Source organism: Eleginops maclovinus, chromosome 1, assembly GCF_036324505.1.
Source record: "Eleginops maclovinus isolate JMC-PN-2008 ecotype Puerto Natales chromosome 1, JC_Emac_rtc_rv5, whole genome shotgun sequence".
In the NCBI taxonomy this organism is placed as follows: domain Eukaryota; kingdom Metazoa; phylum Chordata; class Actinopteri; order Perciformes; family Eleginopidae; genus Eleginops; species Eleginops maclovinus.
In genome coordinates this window covers 22,215,108-22,238,701 of record NC_086349.1, presented here as the reverse complement: position 1 = coordinate 22,238,701, position 23,594 = coordinate 22,215,108, and the positions used below count along the sequence as shown (strand labels likewise).

The window sequence follows — 23,594 nt, the reverse complement described above, 5'->3', positions numbered from 1 at the left end:
AGCAACAGAGACAAAGTCAGCTGTACAAAAGAAAAAATGCATTAAAAATATATTAAGATAAAGAAAAACACACAATTTACAAAATACACATCCTGTAAGGAGCAGCCAGGTAAATATTACACAGTTATTAATAATGGCATATTTATGTTTATATATTGCACATAAATTGTTATTGCACAACTAGTCAGTTTTTTGTTGTATGTATGGGGGGGTCTACCAGGGGCCATGCTGGTTGTACAGTCTGACACTGCAGGAAGGAAGCACCTGCGGTCTCTCTGTGAGACACCGCGGGGGCAGCAGCCTGTCACTGAAGAGCATCACCTGTCCTTATAAGGAATGTGGTCATTTTTATTTCCAGCTAATTCAGTTGTGGTTGTAAAAGGGTTTGAGCAACACACTTTAGAAATGTTTAAAGACTATTTACTGACTGCTTTGCTTCCTCTCATCTTCGGTTTGTGAGATCTTCAGCTGATTTGAGGCTGTTTACATCTACAGTAGATAAAAGTTGTTGCCTTGTTTTATACAAAGTGCCCCTATGTGAAGAGACAACGCATGTTAACCTCGACCTAAATAAAGTCATCATAATGGATATTTGATATGCCTGTTTTTCTAAGCTATCTCGGTTCACATGGGGCAACATTTTTATGCATTTGGTACAGAAAGAGAAAGATAAAAATATTCAGAGATGAAAACTCTGAGCAGTGGCTTGTCAACTATACATGAGAATTGTATGAGAAAAAGCTGATCCACCTTAAAGTTCAGTCCACATTAGGTGAGCTTGAGCTGAACTTGACTTCAATAGTTTATACATTTGTTCACTGATTAATAAAATGCACACACGCCGCACTGTTACCTCTATAACTATGATATTAAAGGGGCCCTTTTAAAAGCACTTTTTGAACATTAAAGCATGTCAACTTGTCACAGTAGAGGCACAAAATACAAACCTGAAATGAGCCTCTTTAATGCTCACTTTTACACTCGGCATACAAAAAACCTAGTTATTCCATAGGATTTGTATGAACAACTAGACGTTTAGGCCCCTGAAGAAATATCTGGTTGCACCCAGTGAGAATTTCCTGTAAAAACAAAAAATTCTTTGTGTAACTTTCTATGTTCTGGATTGTGTAAGGGGAACACAGTTTATGTAACGCTGGTCCGTCAGTCAGATGTGGGGGAAAGGTTACAGCTGCCCTATTGATTCATCCTCCTATAGAGTCTGCTGTTCCTTTTTTCTCAAAACTATGTGTCTCCCTCTTCCTCTCCCTCTCTTGGCCTCTCCATCTTTCTCTCTTACAGAAAAACATGCAGAGCTTCATTTGTTTAAAGAATCTTTCCTTCTCTAACTGTTGCAAAGGTAGATCTGAACGACCGCATTGGTTGAAGAAGAGGTCGCACTGATTTAAGTGGAGGGTCTCCTGGTGGGACTCAGCAGCAGCCCAGTTAAAGTACAGTCCCGCACACACTGTACGAAAACTTACATATCAAAATTGTTTCATTCTTATTTTTACCTTCGAAACTCTGGTTTGAATGCCTTTCTTTAATCAGTGATGGGAACACTGCTGTTAGTTCTGTCACTCATTAAGTAAGAGGGGGTGTGGCAGTTGATACTATATCTGTGCAGGATGTTCAGCTCGCTTTGTGCCATCAATTTGGTACGTCCTGTGATTTGGTTATTTATTGGCTCTCACCTCGAACAGCTGTTGATGTCTATACCTGTCCCAAGAAAAAAAGTTTTACCCTGAGAGGTTTGACACCAGATGCTGAAGAATTACCTCTGCCAACTAATCAATCAAAGACACGTTACGTACGCTGTCACAGGTGGGTTTTTTATTATGGCATTGGGGATATTATGCTTTTATTTGATAAGAGATTAAGGGAGAATATTATTTTCCTGCAGGGGACAAACAGGGTTGAAAGCAACATACCAAACTTTATCAGGGTCTCAGCTGTTGAATAAAAGCTCTTTCTGCCTGGCAGCTAAACCCCAGTCTCTAATCCACTTTCTATTCTTCCCAGTGTGGAGAACGCTGGTTCACACCGCAGTTAATTCCTCAGCATCATGTTAAACATAATCTCACTGGATTATTTTAATGACAATTTTCACTCTGCTTGTTTTCTTTGGAAACTTGCAGATGCCTCCCATAATTAATAAAAAAATATCAACAGGATAATTCAAGTTTAGGATTATTTCACCATTCATCGAAAGTGCAGTCCAGAGTTACGTATACCAGAGCCGACGGACCAAATAAAAATGCTGAATTCATGTAAAGAATCTTATTTGTGGTATTATTTAGATGCACAAATGGGTTTATGTACAGGGTACAGCACAATGTGGAGGCAGTTTTGTGCCTTTTTAAAAGGAAACTCACCTCCTGCAGCTGTAAACGGTTAGGAAAGGACTCCTGGGGATTTATGCAGACTTCGCCCTAAACCCTGTAAAACAACAAGCCTTTTATTAATCCTGAGTCAAGACAAATAGGCCAAGAAGAGTTGTCTTGTCAGCACAAGGCAGAGCAATTAGGTCTTAGACAGAGGAGTGACCTCAGATTGCACTTTGCCTCCTGCAGGATTACATAAGACAATATCTTTGTACATATAATCATAAAAGCTTGAACCCTCTTCACTTTAGTGCTGTGCAGCCTGTCCTCTGCAGAAGGCAGGGCAATATATCTGACCTTTCTGCACTTTTATTGGCAAAACTGCTTCTTTTTGAATTGCGTAATTATATGTTGGACATGAAGATCATTTGGTAAATCTGCACATTTCAGAAAGTCTCTCATTGGCTTTTGATAAATGCTCTGGTAGGTGATACCAGCCTCATGGTCAATATATCGAAGCAATACTTCACTAAAAGGTTTGTGAGTTTTAAAATTCACGGCCTGAAGGCAATGTGTAGCTTCCACTTTTTATTGAGCCCAGCAGCTGCTTGGATTCATGGTAGTTATAGTGGATTCAAATGAGGATCCAGTTTCATACTGGGGGGAAAAAGTGTTAAATCATCCATATAAACTGTCAACAACTTCTGTATCGTACTTTCCTCTGTCCTCTTGCATGCTCAGTTTCTTTTACGCCCTCACAGTTCCAGCTAAATATGGCAAAATACACAACATGCGTATTATGTCTGTCACCTGCAACCAAAATAGGCAAGATTAGTTGGAAACAACATCATGCAGGTGATGTCATGTTTTGGTGGTCGAAGAAAAATAGAAATATGTTGCAAAATGTCCATATGAGAGATTCTGAAAACATCGTTCCTTTTTGGCTATTATTTCATGAAGAACCTCTACTAGTTGATTTCAGCTTGAAGGAACACTTGAGATTGTGAGATCAGTAAAATGTTATTGTAGCTGTTAAAGTGTGTCACCTGCATCAAAGCAAAAGCACGTTTAACTACATATATATAATATATATAGTATAATAATGTTATTCAGGCTCAGATCTTTAAATCTCTTGTTTCGTCCGTCCAATTCTATGTAATAAGAAATAAAACTGAAAATAGGAAATGTCCTAATCGAAAGAGGCTTTTTCAGTGTTTAATCGCTTGCAAAAATTAGTCAAATGAACATAGCAGCTCTAAGGATCAATACAGTTTGAGTGTAACATGTTAACGGTGTCCTCAAAACAGCTGGTAAGAAAAAGGACCTATACATCCGCAGGTTGGTTGATTTCTGAGATGTGTTGACACAGCAGCATTGTTTATGTCAACAATTACCACCTTAAACTGTTTAGTGCCCTGATGGGGAAAAAAAATCTACAGAATCTTAATGACTCAATGTAAAAAAACAGGTTACTGAAAAAGTTCCCCAACACTTCAGGACAGCCTTAAGTGTAATAAAGTCACAGTGTAACCAGAGCTGGGGGAGAGCAGAGCTGGCCAAGAGTTTGCCCAGACTAGTTACCTGCCAAAAAGCCAAATGTCAAACGATAAAACTCCAAAGACAGCATAGTGTCCTTACCAAGGAAATAATATGACAGAAATCAGTTACTTTGTTTGGGTATTAAAGTTGGGTATTACTTAGGAGTGAGCGTATCACACAGAATAAACAGAGTGCATTATTCATTTTCAACTAAATCAATTAAAAGTAAAGCTTTTTAAACAATTTCTTGATAGATTAAACTATAGTGAATTTGGTCCATGATGACTACAGCTGGCTCTTGTAATTTTAAACACACGCCAATTTTCATATTGACTTGACTGAAATAGATCCCGTTAGTTACCAGGGAAGGAAATAAAACCCAATGTACCCTAACAAATATTGTACATTCATTTCCTGTACCTTTTGTGCAGTCTGCATTTAGTAAATCAACTCCAATGACTAACTATTTAAGCATTAAAGCAACTTTGAACAGTGTTAGACACCAGCTCTGATTACTGCTAACAGAATGCATGTGGGACTGAAATAGCAAAGGTCAGGATTATTAAAAGATCAGCTACAGTGTTTAGAGGTATACATGTAAACAAGCTGGAGAAGTTTTTAAAAGTCTTACCTTCGCTCAATGGTTGGCTGTAATCCGCCCTTTTTTACATCCAATTCTTTGAGAATGTGAGAAATCCAGAGGAATATTGTGAAGTGAAACAGAGTGAAAACAGAGCGGATCGATGGAGGGATGGAGGGATGAGGGACCAGCAGGAGTCCAATCAGTTGCTCGTTGTTTAACTTTTTCTTCTCAGCAGTGAAGTGTGTCTCCTCCTCTCCGGAAAATAACACACCTCCCTGAAGCTTTATTTGCTGAGGAGGCAGACCTCGCCTCTTTCTCTTACCTCCCTCACCCCCTCCCTCACCCTTCCTCCTGAGTCACTTACTGCTACAGTGTCTTAAGTCTGGGTCCTTGAGTGTGGCTTTTCAGGAGGAGCGGAGAAACATTTACATAAATAAACATAGAGCTAACAGCAGTCTTTAGATTAGATAAACACTTGTTTACTTTATTGTCCCTGGGGGAAGATATTTCTTGGCTGGACCCAGCTGCATTAATCATAAGTTACGAACAAAGACAATAGAAGAAGATAAGATAAGTGCTCATGTTTTATCAGACACAACCATGAACACAAGGACATTATAAACCCTTATGTAAGGAATCATAAAGACACCATAAAAAAGGGCATGGTGCATAAACTACATAAAGTAGGGCCTCCTTCCTAGAGATTTACCAGTCTTCTTGTTCCAGATGTCGTCTTTCCTTCTCTAAACAATGACCTTATTGATGATGCTACAAAGGGTGAAGGGTTTACCTCATTGTGTTAAAACTTTTATCGCTTACTGTGTTTCTTCTTCTCTAGTGGTTTGTTTTCTTTAGTGATTTTTGGCTCTAAATGAGGAAGTCTTTGCTCTTTGGTTGTGTTGGCTTTGCATCAACATCCTTGTAAATACTTTGGACTGCTGAACAACTTTTCCGCCAAACAAGTTTTATCTGTGTCACTCTTTCATGAAATGGTGTTTTACTCTCATTACTTTCTTTCTCGGTCTTTTGAGAAGAATAATTGCATTACTTGGAGACCAGATGATGAGGTATCTTACATGGATGTTTTTATAGATTGTAGGTGTGACGTGGTGTTTACGTATTCTTGGCACATCACAGGAAATGCCACTTTTAATTTGAAACATGTATCACTGCTGAGGAAACAGTGGGATGAAAAAAGAGACTAAAATAGGAGCAGCAGTTCTCTCTGAGCCGGTTCGTTCCTACCTCAAATGTTCGTTTTTTCCGATAAACAGAGTTAGATCATTTTACATCCTGGAAAGTCTCTTTTGGATGTGGGAAACAGTCTGTAGTGTCCTTCCTGTCATTTTCATCCGTTCATTCTCTCAGACTTGATAAACCAATCCCTGTGAGACGACTCATCATGATGACTAGTATATTTTCTCACTTGTAGTGCCTCTTCATGCAGATATTAGTATTCCAGGTTTTGAAATATCAATCTTTTAGATTTTGGCGTGTACTTCGTTTCTGTTTGTAATGCAAAAATAATTAATATTGAATAACAACAATAATATACACATGCCTGCTATTTTTGAAGTATGAAAGACACGTCTAAAGTCATGACTTGCTGATGTCATACAAGATGTGGTGGAAATGATTGATATTAACTTGTCAAAGAGTTCTCCTTCTGGTTCTTTAATCATCCGAGGCACACAGCATACGGAAAGCAATGTTTCCACAACCGAGTGCAACCACTCAAACTGAAGTCAGGGCCTTTATACAGTTACAATGAACGCATGCTTAGTCATAAGAAAACCATGACCCTATCAAAGAACAATAATACCATGATCAGATCACTGATCACCCACTGTGTGGTCACCTGTGTGATACAAATACAACATTGATCTTGACTTTTAAGACTTTACTGGATATTATTTATATGTTATATAGCATCCAATTCCCTGATAATCATAATTATTATCATTTTAACCAGAAGACAGACAGACAGACAGACAGACAGAGACAGACAGACAGACAGAGACAGACAGACAGAGACAGACAGAGACAGACAGACAGACAGACAGACAGACAGACAGACAGACAGACAGACAGACAGACAGACAGACAGACAGACAGACAGACAGACAGACAGACAGACAGTCATCTGTGTAAGTCTTGTATTGTTAACAATCCTTTTAGTCTCTTCCCGCCAAGCTGGGCTTTAAGCACATTTTCAAATAACAAATTCAGTGATTTGGCCCAAAATCATATTTTGCCACTTGACTTTCACTGGGAAAGAGACGTCTGTAAATCAGCAGATCATGTCTTTTGAGGTAAATCAACTTCCAGGTATGAGCACTTGAATAGCATTTATATAAATCATGGGGTCCTAGAGATTGTTAAACCTGCAAATAGCGGAACAAAGAGTACATTTCCCTCCTTAGTTCCTGTGAATGAGAGGAGACCAGTACAGTGATTTTGTGTTCATGTCTCATCACGTCCTTCCTTCTGTTGCAAAACTCTGATGTAATAACCAGAATATGTGATCCCAGCAAAACAACAGACACACACAGTACATGTGTGTGCCACTGCGCTCACATTACACACTATGGACATTCATTACACTGATGACAGAACCCCTCTCGCGGCTTCTCCTCTCTGGGGCATTTCCTTGTATGAAGTTTAGTCTGTATAAAGGTCACTCTGCATAAAGGTGAAGGGAAGCTGGAGTGGCTGGAAAAGCGGGACGGGGGAAAGAGGGAAGAGACTGTAAACAAACTCCTCTTCGTTTCACCTCGGAAAGAGATGTCCAAGATATCTCAAACATTGTATCTTAAATGTAAACTATGGCTGGATCCTATTTAGTGTTGCTGTTCTTATGACTCATTTAAAGTTTGAGAAAAACTAACTTCACTGGAAAAGTGTGTGTGTGTGTGTGTGTGTGTGTGTGTGTGTGTGTGTGTGTGTGTGTGTGTGTGTGTGTGTGTCTTATTACTGTGACTTTTTATACTTAGAAATGGAGATAAACATCAGCACAAAGAGATCTGAGGAGACAAAGCATCTGTTGTTGAACACACTTGATCCCAACTCTGTTGCTGATCCAGTTTGTTCACAATCAGTCTGACAATGTCTGCATGTCACATAATGAAGGTGAAATAATGTCTGATCGTGTGTCTCAATGTTACGTGAGCATCGGTAAAAGAGATTATACAAGTTTTGCACTTACAATAAAAGGTTTAGGGACAAACAGTGAACAGTGAAGATTGGTTTATTTAGGGAGCAGAAAAGTAGGGAGCATCACTGTATGAGAAACTGACCTATTGTCCAAACATCATGAATGCCCATTGTGTATAAACATCAATAAATCTACTTAGAAATGGAAATAAAAATCAGTTTTTGTCTACGTTTATAGATCTTGTGAATATAATGTTTCCCCTTTTTCTTCATAGTGACCCTCAGGATCAGTTCGTAGTAAACAGTTGGGACACTGACGTCATCTGCTTTAATGTACCGTACATTTAGTGTGTGTGTGTGTGTGTGTGTGTGTGTGTGTGTGTGTGTGTGTGTGTGTGTGTGTGTGTGTGTGTGTGTGTGTGTGTGTGTGTGTGTGTGTGTGTGTGTGTGTGTGTGTGTGTGTTTTCTTTGAATGGCATTCTGCTGTGGTGCCAGCCAGGCGTCTCAGGGTGAGCAGGTTCAAGGCAGCTGTCTGATGCAGGGAAACACTGGATAAACTGGATGATGTTTGGCAGTTTTCCCTTTCAGGGGCGGGACACTCCCAGAGCTTATGATCATAAGGTACAATTTGGATCAGACTTTATGTGTTTATTGGATTTTTTCCTGCCAACTTTTCTGTATTGTGACATCAACATTTTAAAAACAGAAGCAAGAAAACAGATGATGATAGTTTTAGATCTTGAGTTTTGTGTTTGTTTAGTTAGCTTTGTTGTTTGAATGTTTGAGAGTGTGTTTTTTGGGAGGTTAACTTGCAATGCATTGTGTTGATTTCGATTTGAACTCCTCAAAAAGACTTTGTGTTTGTGGTTAAAGATCAGGATTTCACAGGAGTGTCGTGATGGGTTTTCCGGTTGAGGTCAATCAGTCCATCGACACACATATATATATATATATCCCACCCACACTCCCACCCATATACAGTTTCGTTGTTCAGCTTGTTCCGACACTCACCCCAAGAGACCTCAGTGACTTAGGTTGTTCTCCAATATGTGGTTTCAAGGTGTGTTTGCGTATATGTGGGTTATTTCATGCATGTTTGTACTTTCTAATCATGCACCATCATCACTGTATTGACACAGAAAAGTAAACATTGTGTAGGTGTCCTAATTTATGAAGCAGCCAATACTGGTTCTTCTCAGTTTCCAGCTTGTACCAATATGCGCTTTTTTCTGTTTTATACCGTTAAGCAGGTAAAGACACACACACACACACACACACACACACACACACACACACACACACACACACACACACACACACACACACACACACACACACACACACACACACACACACACACACACACACACACACACACACACACACACACACACACACACACACAGATAAAAGAGTGTATTTATGGTTTGGGGATCACTTGAGGAGAAACTAGGCAAACATCGGAAGTTTTATAAAGGGTGCTTTTGAGGACTCTTTGAATTACTTCATAGATCAGAAATACATTCAAATGTACTGAAGTGGAGAATTCTGGCACATCAGATTTATAAAATGTATTGTAAAAATCTAACATTGTGAGTAACACACTTCAGGTGAGTAGGCTAAAAAGAGATATAACCATTTATTTCACTACATTTTGAACATTAAGGCAAGTATCCGAACGCTTCCTTAAAATGTTATATTTAAAATGCCAATAAGGCTGATCTAATACTAACTTTGGGGAATTTAGAATAAATCTAAAGATCCAAATTTGCAAAGTTAGTTAAAAGGAACACCTAAATGTGTACCTGATGTTTTCTTTTTACTAATATGAAGGAGAGGAATGAGAAACACACACTTTTTATTACCTGCTCACTATTATTATTAAATAAGTTATAGATTCAGAACATCATTGCATATTTAATGGCACAAAAATAGGAACAGTACAAAAAGAAGGCTCTACAGAGGACTGTGCATCTATGATTTCACTGGAAAAACATTTCAAAGAAGTTGTTTCGGTGAGGCGGACGTTTGATAAGACACCAAAGTTTGACAGTCGTTCTGTCCTCTGCAGTAAATCAGTTACATGTCTGACTCTGAAATAAGGTGTTGCAGGGCTTTTCATCAGCACCAAAGATGATTAAACACATTGACATGTTAAAAGAACTGGTAACAAAATGTGACAATAGATCAAAATATATATAAATGTAGTTGATAAAGTAGTTAGAAATGTACAAATGTTAATTGGAGGGGACCAACACTTCACTTTAGCTGTTGCATGCATATATGCAAGTTTCCAACATGTGTTGGTCTGATTGTTATAGTCCACAAATCCCATTTATATCATTAATAATTGTTTTTACCTGGAAATCAGGGCCCCTATAAGCCGTCATAGGAAAAAGGACATATTAACGGTCACCTCGCTGGTTTTAGGGAGTAAGATGCAGATCTGTGTTACTGATGCAAGAAGTGACTTTAAGATGTCAAAGGTTGACTCATGTGATTTCTTACCCATGTTAACTGGAGATTCCAGTTTATAGCAGCTTAGATTGGATTGTTTTGGAGAGAAACTGATGAATACTGGATGGGTTTGTTCTGTAGGAAAGCAACTGTGAGTCATCTGGCATTAAAAGCATCACTAGATAGAAAAGAAGGCAAGACAATCTTCAGATGTGACTGTGCTGCCCCCTGCTGGCTGAAGGTCTGTATTGCAGACAGGTACAGTTGAATAAGTAAGACGTTTGATCTTGCTAAAGGAGTTAGTTTAATGCTTTACAAATGATTGTGCACAAGGCTGCTGCTTTTGAGATTGTGGTGTATTTATCTTTAATGCTTTTGAGGTTGTCATGACTCAAAAATATTAGTTGAAGACATTGGTTGTACTTTCATAGAAACTGTTGGCAACACAGTCTGAGTTTAGGGTCCCTTTAGAGCCCAAATTAACATATTTAAATGCATTTTTTGTCCTACAAGTAGACCATAACCTATAGAAAGTCCAGTATATTGTTACATAAAACTATATAAATCTTAAAATGCTCCCACTGTACAAGCTTTTTGTGTTTTTGCTTTGAAAAATGACTAAAATTCTTCTTCTTTTGAAAAGGCTTCAGCTTTTAAAAAGAAGAAATCATCAGACTATTCATAAATGGAAATAATTAACAGTTGCAGGCCTTGTGAACTGAATAAAATAAATCAGGCTTTTAGGTTTACACAGTGCAAACACACAGTCAAAGTTTTTCAATGCAGAATCCTGAAGAATCAGTGTGTGCTGCAGGAGGTCAGGCGAGCGGTCAGTCCAACTCGTAGAAGCTGCTGTCCAGTTTGCTTTTGACGGTTTTGAAGTCCGGCCTGTCATCAGGCTCGAAGCTCCAACATTGTAGCATGATTTTGTAGAGCATGTCGGGGCAGTTGGACGGCGCTGGCAACCTGTAGCCATTTGTAACCTGCTGGTAGGACTCCTGGTTGCTAAATGCTGAGGGAGAGGAGAAATGGAGAAGAGAGGTCAATAATATCCATTTAAAAGACCTGTAGATACACCTGGAGGCTTCCTAAATTTACTCTTTTGCAAACTTTAGTTGTGATGAGGTTGTGAAACTTTCAAAAGCCAATACTGCAGACTTACCATCACCATTCACACTGTAACTATACAGTACATGCCACTGCTAAACCACAAAAATACACCATGTATAATATATAAATGCTAAACATAGATGTTGACTTTCAGTTCCCTAAAGACATCTGCCAAAATGGTGCAACTTAGGAAAATTGTTTCTTTATTTCATCATCTTTAATTGTATTCAAGCACAGTGAACCTTCAAATTAGCGAATGTGTTGAGAGAGGGCTACTAAAGTCAACATATATCTACTGTAAGGTTAGTAATGGTATAAGAGCTGCAGGGTTAATACTTTGAAAACTAATTCTGGATCAGGTCTGCGCAATTTCATGCCATTTCTGCATTTATATTCACTGCACCCCTCAACTGCATCAACAGATGTGTGCATGAGGGTCTTTACAAACACAGGAGCAATAGCTAACAAAGATAGTTTTGCAAAATGTTTTTCCACCAACCTGGGTAAGGAGCGCCTCCATATGTGATAATCTCATAAAGCAGGACACCGAAAGACCAGACATCGGATTTGTTGGAGAACTTCCCGTGGCTGATGGCCTCAGGAGCGCTCCACTTGTAGGGAATCTTTTTATCTTCCGTGATGTAGACCGGCTCCTGGTGGAGAAATGTTTTGGTTTAGAAAAACTGCCAGCTTGATTTGACTTCAGAAAATACTCTTCATAACTCTTTCTCTGCCTCCCTTGCCTTGATCACTCTGGCCAGGCCAAAGTCGGCCACCTTACAGATGTAGTCCTCCCCCACCAGGACATTTCGAGCTGCTAAATCTCTGTGGATGCTGTTCTTCTCCTCCAGGTATGACATCCCATCAGCCACCTGGGCACCCATGTCAACGAGGGCCGCAATGTCTTGTTTATGCCCCTCTGGACCTGGACCAATAAAAAGAGCAAATATAGATTCAAGCTCGTGCTGCACAATATTGCAAACATTGTGTTATTTTTCACCCTAAATGTTGTATATTTAATATTAAATGCATCAATCTGGTGCACATTGTGGGCACAGCTAAGATGCTAGATGCTAAAGCAAAATCTTGGCTCATTGTGTTTTTTCCTTGTGAATCAATCAGCAAATCACTGGTCTGCAACATGACGGGTTTTAGGTGTTTTGTTCTTATTTGCATATAAGCAAATAACAATGTCAGAGCTGAAACAAGTTAAAATAGAGTTAAAATAACCTGAAGGTCCTGAAGTATTTGCCACACTGAGGCCCTTACCTCTGAGGAAGTTGAGCAGGCTGCCTTTCTCCATCAGCTCGGTGATGATGTAGTACGGTGCCGAGGACGTGCAGATGGCAAACAGAGAGATGAGGTGACGATGGCGGAGACTTTTCAGGATCTGCACTTCCCTCTGAAACTCACGGTGGTTCAACTCAGAGTCTGGAGACAGAAACAGGCCGACAGATGGAGAATTAAAAGGATGTGCGAAAAAAAGAGGAACAGAGAGCAAAGAGGAAGAGAAGGAAACCACTTTAACCGTTGGACAAATATACAACACTTCAACCAAAGACGGGATATACTTTTGTAAACGTTAAGTGGTATCATGATTTTGAAGTCTTTCAAAACAAAAGTTCATGAAGCAGTGCTTTATTATATATTTGTATCTATATCAAACCATGTTCACTGGTAATTATACATTGTATTGTACTGTGTGATCATTGTGTGTTATTGTACGTTCAAGTAACTCGCCATATACTGTATAGGTTTTAAAAGCAAAAGCCCTTTCTGGTTTTTGCTTGTTTAAGAAAATGCCAGAAAACAGTAAATACCAAACCGAATAGTTTCGAAGCAGCCCACACCATTCCCTGATCTGTGGAGAAACTATAATAATTTGCATCTTCCCTATCATTACCATAGAAACAGATAGTTAGAATAAAAGAAAGTCAAATATGGAGCCACTTATGGTGTCTCTGTTTAATTTCAGACAAGTCAACATGAAAAAGAGTTCTCCAGTAAAAGCTCACTGTACTTTGAAACAGCTAAATATTAGAATAAATCCTAAATACTGCAGAAATACTGTGGTAGCAGGGTGGTTAAAAGAAACGCGTGCATGACTCACTCTGCTGTAAAATGAATGCAAGAACTAAAGACGCTCATCTACATTTCATCTGCCTCGGGCCTCAAGATTATAGCAACAAGCAGTTCCTTCTTCAGTTGTAGCAGAGGGACAGTGCAGCATTATTTATAGTGTTCTTGAGCACATAGAGATATACATATTTATCTTTGTTGATTACCAAAACAGTGATATTTAATTTAACAATTTGTGAGGACCGCCGCTGTGTTGGCAGGAAAGTCATTTATCAACTGAAAATGTCTAAAATCTACTTTTTCTGTAAAGCATCTACTTCATCTTAATTATAATTAAGTCACAACTTGCAATTTCTCCTCAATAAAATGATGTCACGGCGATGGGTAAAGTAAACATTAGGTTTTAACATTAGAAGTTTAGTTATCTATGTAATAAAACCATTGATCGAAGATATTATCTAGAATCATTTACAATAAACTGGCCTTCATTTCAGTCTAAAGGTATGTTTGGACAGTGATTCGTGGAAATATATACTTCCTATTAGCAGGGGTTTTACAGAATTACTGAACAGTGAGTCGTCAGGTTAACCCAATGAGAGAGCCGCCTGACGGACTGAAGTCGGCTTTGCTTCATGCCTCGTGATTCTCTCACTGAGTTCTCTACTCTACTCGGGGTTTTGTCTAAACCGTGTAACAGGGTATCCCAAAATGTGAAAATCCTGTCAAATGGAGCGCCGATGTTGCATGGTGTTTTACGTCCGCAGCGCCGTCTTCTATACGGGTGACACATTCTCGCGAGAGTAAATATATCTCAAGATCAGGTCCACAGTATTGCCCTCGTACTATATTTTTCTCAAAAGAAAACCTTGTACTAGGACCACAAGTCAAAAAGTGCATTTAAATGTTATATAAATAAATATATTATAAATGGTATAAACAGGAAATCGTACCTAAGGCATTAAATGGAAAAGTTCTTGATGCAGAACATGTCATCTGTGGCTGTTCCAGAAACATGTCATCTGTGGTTGTTCCAGTTTATCACTGGATAACTAATTTCTCCATAAACAGATCTATTTCACAATGTTGTCAAGAAGTTGAATCCTTTTGTTTTGCGTGAAAATTACTTTAAGGATTATCAAAAACTCTGCTCTTATAGTCAAACTCCTCAAATATATGTATCATACTTTAAACTGTCAGATAAATGTAGAGGAGTAGAGATAGAAAGAAGCATGAAAGGAAAAATACTCAAGAACATAAACAATTGTCCTTGAGTAAATGGACTTTAACTCCACCTCAGCTACAGGTGTTCGGTACAACGTGTATTGTGACCGTTGAAACAATAGTGATAAGCGTTGGTACAGACTTTAAGCCAAAAGATGATGAAAATCTGCTCAACCAGGCGAAATAATGTTGCACAACAGAGCAGTAGTTATATTTCCAGTAAATGTCACTTCAGGTGGAATAGCCAGTTACAAATTACAGCTGAGAGTCGTCTGAGGATTAGCATGAAAATCTATCTACATACTTCTGATGTCTTTCAACAGTTTCTCTCAAATGTCGTCCAACATGTTATCCAAAATGCATACTTGTGTTTTTGCACAACACTGAAAAGAAAACAAAGGTTGTGTATTTACTCAAGATCTATTATTAGGTTAAGTTTTGAGGTAGATTTTTCAAATGTTCTGCTATTTTATACTTCTGGTCAATTACATTTGAGAGGGAAATATTGTACTACCTTTTATCTGATAGCTTCCCTTTGCATATTTACATTTTTAAGCTTTATAAGAGGGGGAACTCCACATCAACTTCAACTTCAGCTTCACATTTGAGAAGCTAGAATCCATTAGGAGAAGCCACTTTTGTGTTAAAGGTGCCACAGAAAGCATCTATCTGGTATTTTAAATTGTTCTCTGGTGTCTACAAAGAAGGTATATAACTTTGGTTGATCCAAAAAATGTCCAGATGCGGTTTTACAGACTCATTTACAGCCCTATGATTTGGTCCTAGAATGATACAAGCTGAATTGCCTTATTTGGGGCTCATTTAAATAATGATGACGAGCTCTGCTCTGATTGGCTGGTTTACAAGGAGCAATCCATGGCTGCCTCAGAGCACACAGAAGTAAGTGAAGTTTGCAAAACTGTGAGAGATGAACCATGGAGGCTATTGGCATCCAACCTTACATGTTTGAACCTTTATCGGAGGAGGAAACCGAGGATTTGAAGAACAGCCAGTTGGTCGGAGATAGGAGAGCAACGTTACAGAGTGGTAAGTGTTAGCGTTAGTGTTTCCAGCAGCTGGTGTATGCAAATGTTGGGGCTGGACTACCGTGTGTGACGTAACACACAGGGTTGTTGTAGTTCGCCCGTTTTACCGCTGTGATTTGCAAATTCATGATTTGCACGTGAAGGAGGAAACAATGGTGTTTGAGGTTCACGGTATTTCAGTTCAATGTACCGAACTCTCCTTATTCAACTATGCCAAGGTAAACACAGTTTTCCATTCTATGGCACCTTTAAAATTACTCAAAGGAAACATCTATTTGAATTCATATGACTCGGATACAATTTGACCCAAGAGAATTTATAGAAGTGAATCCATATTGTGTCCATATTTTTTTTCTGTAGATGAAGAAAGAGGGAAAAGTACCACTTTTGAGGATCTTGATGGCGACATTAATGTGGTTTTTCCAGCGTCCCCTGTAGACGTCAGCAAAGTATCCGCTGCCCAGCTCCTCCTGCAGCGTGAACTCCTCTTTCGGGAGCTCCCACTCATCCACGGTAAAATGACTCAGATCTGTGGTAGGAGGCTTTTTCTGATGAGGGAAACACACACAATTTTTGGTCATAAAAGGGACATAAATACGGTTAATACATGCTTAAGGTCTTTATTTTTACATTATGAATGTAAACGAAGAGTGATTCTGTGAAGAACATATCCATTTCTAAGATTTCTGATAGAGTTTAGTCGCCAAGTAAGCTAGTGGTCGCGAGTTACTAACTCAAGCACTATAATTTCCAACTACGTTATACCTCGTACTCATTTCATTAGAAGAGGTTGCATTTGTCATGAGTACTTTCAGGAATTTTTGTTAAATTATGACAGGGTATTTCTACATGATAGCATTGGTTGCCATGTAACTGTGACTTTGTGTTGCATTTTGTTTAAAGCATTGCAGTTTGCATCCTGCCAACTTCTGCATATTTGTTGCATGACTTCCTTTTGTGAATTTCGCATCCAGCCTCGGTTGAACAGCATTACGCACCTACACCCAAAAGAGCGTACAGCGCTTTTACAGCAGCTGTACATAAGCTTGAAATCTGTCCACACTTCTTGATTTTCTCATATACAGAAAATGAAGAGACCATTTCAGCATTATCAGTTTCTCTTGTTTTATTTTTTATAGGTACTATCGTAGAAATGTATAATATTTAATTAAATATATGTCACTGTAAGTTTTTTCTGCATTGAGACCATTGATCCACATCGAGCTGATCATGTCTGCTTCTCTGGCCAACATTCACACCACACCTGTATGTAAATTACGTTGTTGAATACAGTCTGTCTCTCTGCCCTCTGATCACCTCACCCCATGTAAATGATCTTGTTGTCTGCAGTTTGTGCCGCTGATCAAATGGTCAGAATGTAGAATCTGATTGGCTGTTTCCCCTCCTCCCTTCCCTTTAAGTATCTGGTTTAATGTTTAATCGGGGTCAGATCCTTGTACTACTTTGGTTGGGCAGGGTATCTGTCCTCCATCTGGAATTGATTGTAGATTTGTTCTTTCCTTACCAGAAGAAGGTGATTGAGTGTGGAATTTCCACGACAGGTACGTCTTTTGAGTTAAAGGTTTTTAGTTTTTTTAATTTCGCTTCTACAAACTACTGGCAATTTTTCTCTATTTTGGAATTCAACACACACTGGAATGGTTGCCATACAGTTAGAGATAAAGATTTAAGAAAAAATTTGAGTGGTCTCTTCATTTTTTCCAAGGCTGTATAGAAATAATAGCCTCCTACCCTCTTGCAGGAGTTTCCCAGCTTGCCGATGGTGTTCAGGTTGTTGGCACAGTAGTATTCCACCAAGTCGATCAGGGAGGTGAACTTGAGACCGGACTCTATGAAGAAATTAGTCTCATTTGCTGTGTACACCTTGAAATGCTTCACCCGAATGCTTGCCTTCACTGCAGAAAGATTCACAAATACACACAGAGAGAGAAAAGCACACGTCGTTAGAAAAGTCAAACAAATAGATCTTAGCCTCACTTATCATATTCTCTCTGGGATTTCTCTTATGTATTGTTAGTAGAGCTATGAGTACTAAGCTGCTTCAATAATCAATCAAAACAACATATGAGATCACAGATCTTCCTGGGAACTATCATAGATTTTTAAGGTATGATTCTGATTGGTCAGGGCTTCATAACAGGTACCAAAACAGAGCGCAGTACACAAACGTCCACAAAATCTTTCAAAGAAATGTTAAATAGAGAACAAGCTGTTCTTGTAGTGCAGTTACACTCTGAGTTGTGTGTTTCTTTACAAGTTTGGCTGTTGGCTTTGGAAGCAAGTGTTGTAGGTCATGTTGAAAGGTACGCTGCATGATGTGAAGAAGGAAAATAAATACTGACATTTTGCGTGGTTACGCTTGTGCTGTTGCTCTTTGAAACGTCATCAGTGACTGTAATATGCAGACGGGCATTTAGCAGGAAGTAAGAACATACAGTGAGGTATAACGACACTGAACTTTGTAAATTCTGGCAGGGTTCACATTTATTTTGCGTACTTGTATGGCTCCTCGTGCTATCATTATATTTTCCACATTCCAGAGTCTTTACAGCATTAAAACAGCTAAGTGACAGTGCAGATGAAAGACAGAAATAAAATATGTAGGCTTGGATATTAAATAATAAAGGCAAACACACTTGTAATACAATAAATAAGTAGCAGCAAAATTAAGTAAGTGAACAAGATGCCAGTAACAATAATACCAAGTACAAGGTATTGCACACAAGCAGTGTCTCACCAATATATCCTGCATGTTTCGCTAAACTGAAGCGACACTCCCTCCTTCCTCACTCTATTTGAACACATCTAAACTTATAGGCATTACCCAATGTTTTACCAAATACCTCTATCAATATTAAAACAAATATGTAGGGTTGACTATTGACACTTCCATAAATTAAACACAATAAAATAAATTAAAAACCCATTAGTAATGTTGATGTAATGATAAATGGGTAAGGACAAATAATAATGAAAAGTGAAATCACTTTACTGTAAAGCACCCTTTAAAACCAGGAAAAGACTTACATTCCGATATCTAAATCTACCATGATATCTCCTCTCATATCATGACATCAATATTATCAAATATATTGACAACACTTCTCCTTATCTCACCTGAAAGAACGTATCCGACGTGGTCTTTCTCGCTGTGTCGGATGAGGAAAGACCCCAGGTCATTTCCTGGTCCCATCAGGTGGCTCTGAGCCTCAATGCGGTTCATTTTCCCAAAAAACCACCTGGATCGAGACAGAAAGCCATAAATAAAAGTGTTCATCTGGTTTCAAACTTGTGATTATCGAAAGAGAATAATGGTGGCGTGTCCGTACATGTAAGAAGGGAAATGAATGGATTTTTTAAAAATAAAAATCTAATTAAAACCAGCAACTCTGTAATTACTTGAAGCACACAGCAGCTGTGGACATGTGGGAACAACTACAAGTACACACTTCCATATCTGTTGAAGCAACAAACAGAGATAGAGACAAAACAAGAAGTGGTGAGGCTTCACTGCTTAGAGACTCAAAGGTGTTATTGACATTCTCACATTATGACTTACAACACAGGGCTGAGGGGTTTATGTGATGCAGAAAAGTCAGAAAAAGAATAAAACGGAGAAACTTGTCCTCATATTAAGTTGTGACTGTGTTCATGATGAATGGATAACAAGCAGCAGAAGGCGGCAGGTTATGGAAAAGTAGCTGATTTTAATCAAAAACTCCAAACATACCACATAAAATATGACGTATTGACGGACTATTAGGTAATTTGGATAGGTGCCACAAAGTGATTTTGCAAAGTGATTGCTCAAAAATGAATGTGTCACAACGAGGGGTCGGCCTCTCTGCAGCAGCTCCAAACACCTGAAAGTTCAGATCCCGTGATGTAGAACTACATTTCTGTAGGTAAAAAAAAATCTATGTGCAAGTGACTTTTTATTTTATAATAAAGATCAAGCAAGATTATTTTGTAGTGATTTTAAGCCATAATATGAAAGTGTAGAGAAGATAGTTGAAGCCATCGACACTTGATAAGTTAACTGGTAATACCTCCAGTATCTATTAAGATAAAGCTCAATAATTCATTATTATTTAGTTATTTATAAGAGTTGGGCTATGATTTAAGAACATTTAATGCAGATTCATTAAAAACTAGATTCATGCGAAGATACTCTATTTTGTATTGTTCATATCACAGATTCAAATATGCTACTATGTGTCAGACTATTGTCTCAGTGCGTTATGCTGAACTGGTGCCAAGAGCTTTTTGCATTCTTGAAGTGCACCTTGTGATTTACTTGTCAACACATTGAGCATCGTGTTAATTACCTGTCAGCACCTCATCATTTCACAACTTCGATCCAGTATTTTGTAAGAATGTGATGTTATTCCAAAACAAAGGATAAATGCAGCCCTCTCCCCTTATCTGATACGGGCAACGGGTTCCTTTTTTGCTGTCGAACACATCCGTCCATTTATGGCATACTTCCTCTTTTGCCCTGGCATTTGCCGTAACTTCCCTCTTTGCCATAGTGGCCAGTGGGCAAGGCTTCTCCAGACCTCCCTGAGGACATGAATGTACCACTCCCTCTTTGGCCATCTTTTCCCGGGGAGACCTCCACTTGACGGTTGGCCGTGTCAGCCGAGATTGGCCTTTCTGTGCCTTTACAGAGAACATCAGCTAACGATTTACTTGAACTCCCGTATGACTGAGTTACTCCTTATGGCTTTGACGCGAACCGCTTGTCTCACGTGTTTTTCTTCACGGCTGAAATTGTTGCTCAGAATTGGTGGACTAGTTTTGATATTTCGCCTGGTAAAGGACCTATGACTTACTAAATTAAATGATCATTGGAAAATTCGTAAGGTCCAAATAAGTATTGCGTAGACCTGATCCTTCGTTCGATTTCATGCTATTGAGCATTCATTAGAATCAAATACTGCTCCCAATGTTATCTTTGTATATTGAACAAGGAAGTTGGGTTTTCATAGTCCACATTGATTGTTCTTTATTCTTTTTTTTACAACTTTTCTCACCTGAAAACTGGTTTTGCAAAACCCAGATGGAAAGTGCTAGTCTGAGTAACCTCAATTGTGTGCCACTGTAGCAATTCCTGCATTAGGCCTTCTCATAGTAACCTGTTTGCTCCTCAAAAAAGCTCCTCCCAGTGAAGGTTTCTTTCCGTGTGTTTAGAGAGTAACATCCATAGCAAACCGGTTTGGTTACAAGTACTGGTGCCAAGCAGTTATACCCTATCTTTGCAATTTTATTCAAGCCTTTTGTATTAAACTGGTTGCGGTATAGCTTAAGTCTGGCAATAATGAAACAACTTGGATGCTACCAGACATTCCCATCCGCAATCTTTTGTGTTGTTCTGCTTACATCCTGCAGCTCCAGGCATATTCGCACTGAACTGGGTGATTTTTTCCATACATGGATCTAAGTTTTTATGGCCATACCGACTTGGATTCACCAGGCATCTTTCATGTTGAACCGATTTTATTGGGAGCTTTTTGGTTCTCTATTAGTTTGTTTAAACAAGACATAAACCCTTTTATTCTTTCCTTTGACTGTTTGGGACTGATGTGCTCTCAACACATGTAGTGATGGCTCAAGTGATCTGAACATGTGTCAACTGTATTTAAGCTCAAAGAAAGGAATGTCCTTGAGTCCATCATTGCTATGAATATGAGCCCTCCCATATGTTGTCATTGAATGGAGGTTTTGCTTAGATCTGTTCCCATTTTTTCATCATTGGATCACCTCACAATTTTGGTCAATGCAGGTGGTGTTCCCAGACATTCGTGGTCTCAGGTTACAAAACATTAAATGGCCATAATGAATTAAGCACTCAGCCAAATTGAACTAATCCAATCCCTTTTTCTGAACAATTCAGGGGTGCGTTCACATTGCTCTGTACAGAGTAGAGATTGGTCTGCTCTACAATGTGTTTGAAACACTCAGGGGAGAACATCTGCCTAAAATAATAGGTTGGGGAATGCACCCTTTCTGCTGTGGCCAGACGTATCTTCCAGGCAGGGACTGGGTAATGGGCACGGATCGCTGACTTCCACAACAACCTACGGCCTATCCCTGGTTGAAGATCCTCCTCACTGCCTGGCTCCTCATTCTCATCCTGTCCTTCATCACTACCATCTCTCTCATTGTCGCTGTCTTCCTGTTGCTCATTTCTGGGCTCCACTCTCACAACTACCTCGTCCTCATCACTGCTGGCACTGTCCTCACTGCCCTCAGGAATAGGCATAGCTGTCCCTCTCACTTTACCATAAAACTTGGAAACGTCCTAAGAAAGACGTATGAATAAATAGTTTGACCCTGCATCACAACAGTCGAATCTCCATCACAACAATAGAAACCATTAGGAACATTTCTTTCCCTTAATGGGACTTTGTCATTTATACATGACATGCACTTTTTTAACTGTTTTGAAGAAGGATTTGTAGATTTCCTTACATGAAATGACTAAAATAGTAAAACAACTGTTAGGCTATTTAGTAATATTTTTTTATTGGTGATTTATGTGTGTTTTATAGCTTAAAAATGGACTTACCATGATGCTACTTGTGCATGTGACCTAACATGTGCTCTTGTCTCCTGTACTTCCTTGTAACTTCCTTGTTGTCATGACATTATATAATCTTTGATTTTATTGGTTAGAAGGGATGTTAGGTGACACATTAAAGGTGCAATATGATTGGTTAGAGGCTTGTGTTATTTTTTAAAGCTGTTTTTTGAAGCGTCATTTATAAATGACGAAGTCCCATAGAGGGTTAAGGATATGGCTCCCTTTATATGGGTCAAGTGCATCACACATTAGGCAACGGTCTGTTGAATCTGAAATGTTTTAAAGTGATGTTTGATGACCCAGTTTATTTATTTTTCTTCAAATGACATAGATTCATATTTAATGGCATGCCGTTTCTGATAGTATTTTAAAACAAAACGTCACCACCACTCACGGTTGCGTCTGCAGAGACTCGGCCCGGTCCAGATAGTTTTGGGGCACGACCCCAGTATCGAGCACGCGCCCGTTCTTGTCGATCCTGCGCGCGGTCCACCAGTCCCCGGTTCGGGTGATGACGCTGAACAGATCCCCCTCCGTGAAGGACAGCTCGTCAGGATGCCGTGATTCAAACGACCACAGCGCCCTATAAATGCAGCCGCTCTCCGGCACTTTATCCTGCGGCCCCGGGCACGGTGGTCTCAACCCTCCGGTACCGTCCCTACCGCTGCCTCCACATCCTCCTTCCTTACTAATAGGCATACTCCCTCCTTCTCCTTCTGCTCCAGGCTTCTTGTCGCTGAAAATCCTCTGCCATAGTGTTTCCAGACATGGGCAAGCTTTCCGCAGACACTCACCCATAGATGACCATGAATGCTCCCGCACCCCCACTCCTAGAGTCCGCTTTTGGCCTTCTCCCTCTGCTGCGTCAGGGCGCGAGAGCCGGCCTCACCTGTCCGACAGGTAGAGCGTAATGTAGCGAGAGGAATCCTGGGAATGCCTTTACAGAGAAACTGCTGCCTGTGGGTTTATCCTCCTGAGACTGAAACTGCACTGACAGTTACTTCCTTATGGCAGCCAATAATTAAAAGCACGCGAACTCCGCCTCTGACCGCTCACGTGTTTATTATTGTCTTCACACTGGCTGCAAATTGTTGACGTCAGATATACTGGTGGACTTAGTTTAGATATTTACAGCCAGTGGTGAATGGACAACATACTCAGACTTTATACTTAAATTAAAGTAGCAATACAAAATTGGAAAAATATTCGTAAAAGTCCAAAATAAAAGTACTTGTTAAGTATAATGACCCACTTCAGAATCATGTAATTACTTTATTATGATTATTGATGCATTAATTAGAATTACAAATACTGCTGCGGAATATTTTAACCCAAACGTATATCTATCTTTATTTATTATACAATAGGTCATTCTGCTTAGTGAGTACTTGTAAACATACAAAAGTACCATCATTAAAATATACCTGATGTACTATGCACTACTTTTTTAAAACTTGTATTGCTCACAATTTAAATCA

At 39.2% G+C, this 23,594-nt stretch overlaps 1 protein-coding gene across 1 annotated transcript; it reads right to left on the bottom strand.

The window, feature by feature from the left end:
- Nucleotides 1-9,493: 9,493 nt before the first annotated feature.
- Nucleotides 9,494-23,124, bottom strand: ptk6b (PTK6 protein tyrosine kinase 6b). Its single transcript, XM_063894140.1, has 8 exons — nucleotides 22,511-23,124; nucleotides 18,648-18,769; nucleotides 17,262-17,425; nucleotides 15,892-16,057; nucleotides 12,433-12,594; nucleotides 11,907-12,088; nucleotides 11,663-11,816; nucleotides 9,494-11,065 (listed from the first exon to the last, which is right to left on the bottom strand). Exons 1-8 carry the CDS (start codon nucleotides 22,912-22,914, stop codon nucleotides 10,884-10,886), a joined length of 1,536 nt encoding a protein of 511 aa, XP_063750210.1. The 5' UTR covers nucleotides 22,915-23,124; the 3' UTR covers nucleotides 9,494-10,883.
- Between the last annotated feature and the right edge of the window lie 470 nt (nucleotides 23,125-23,594).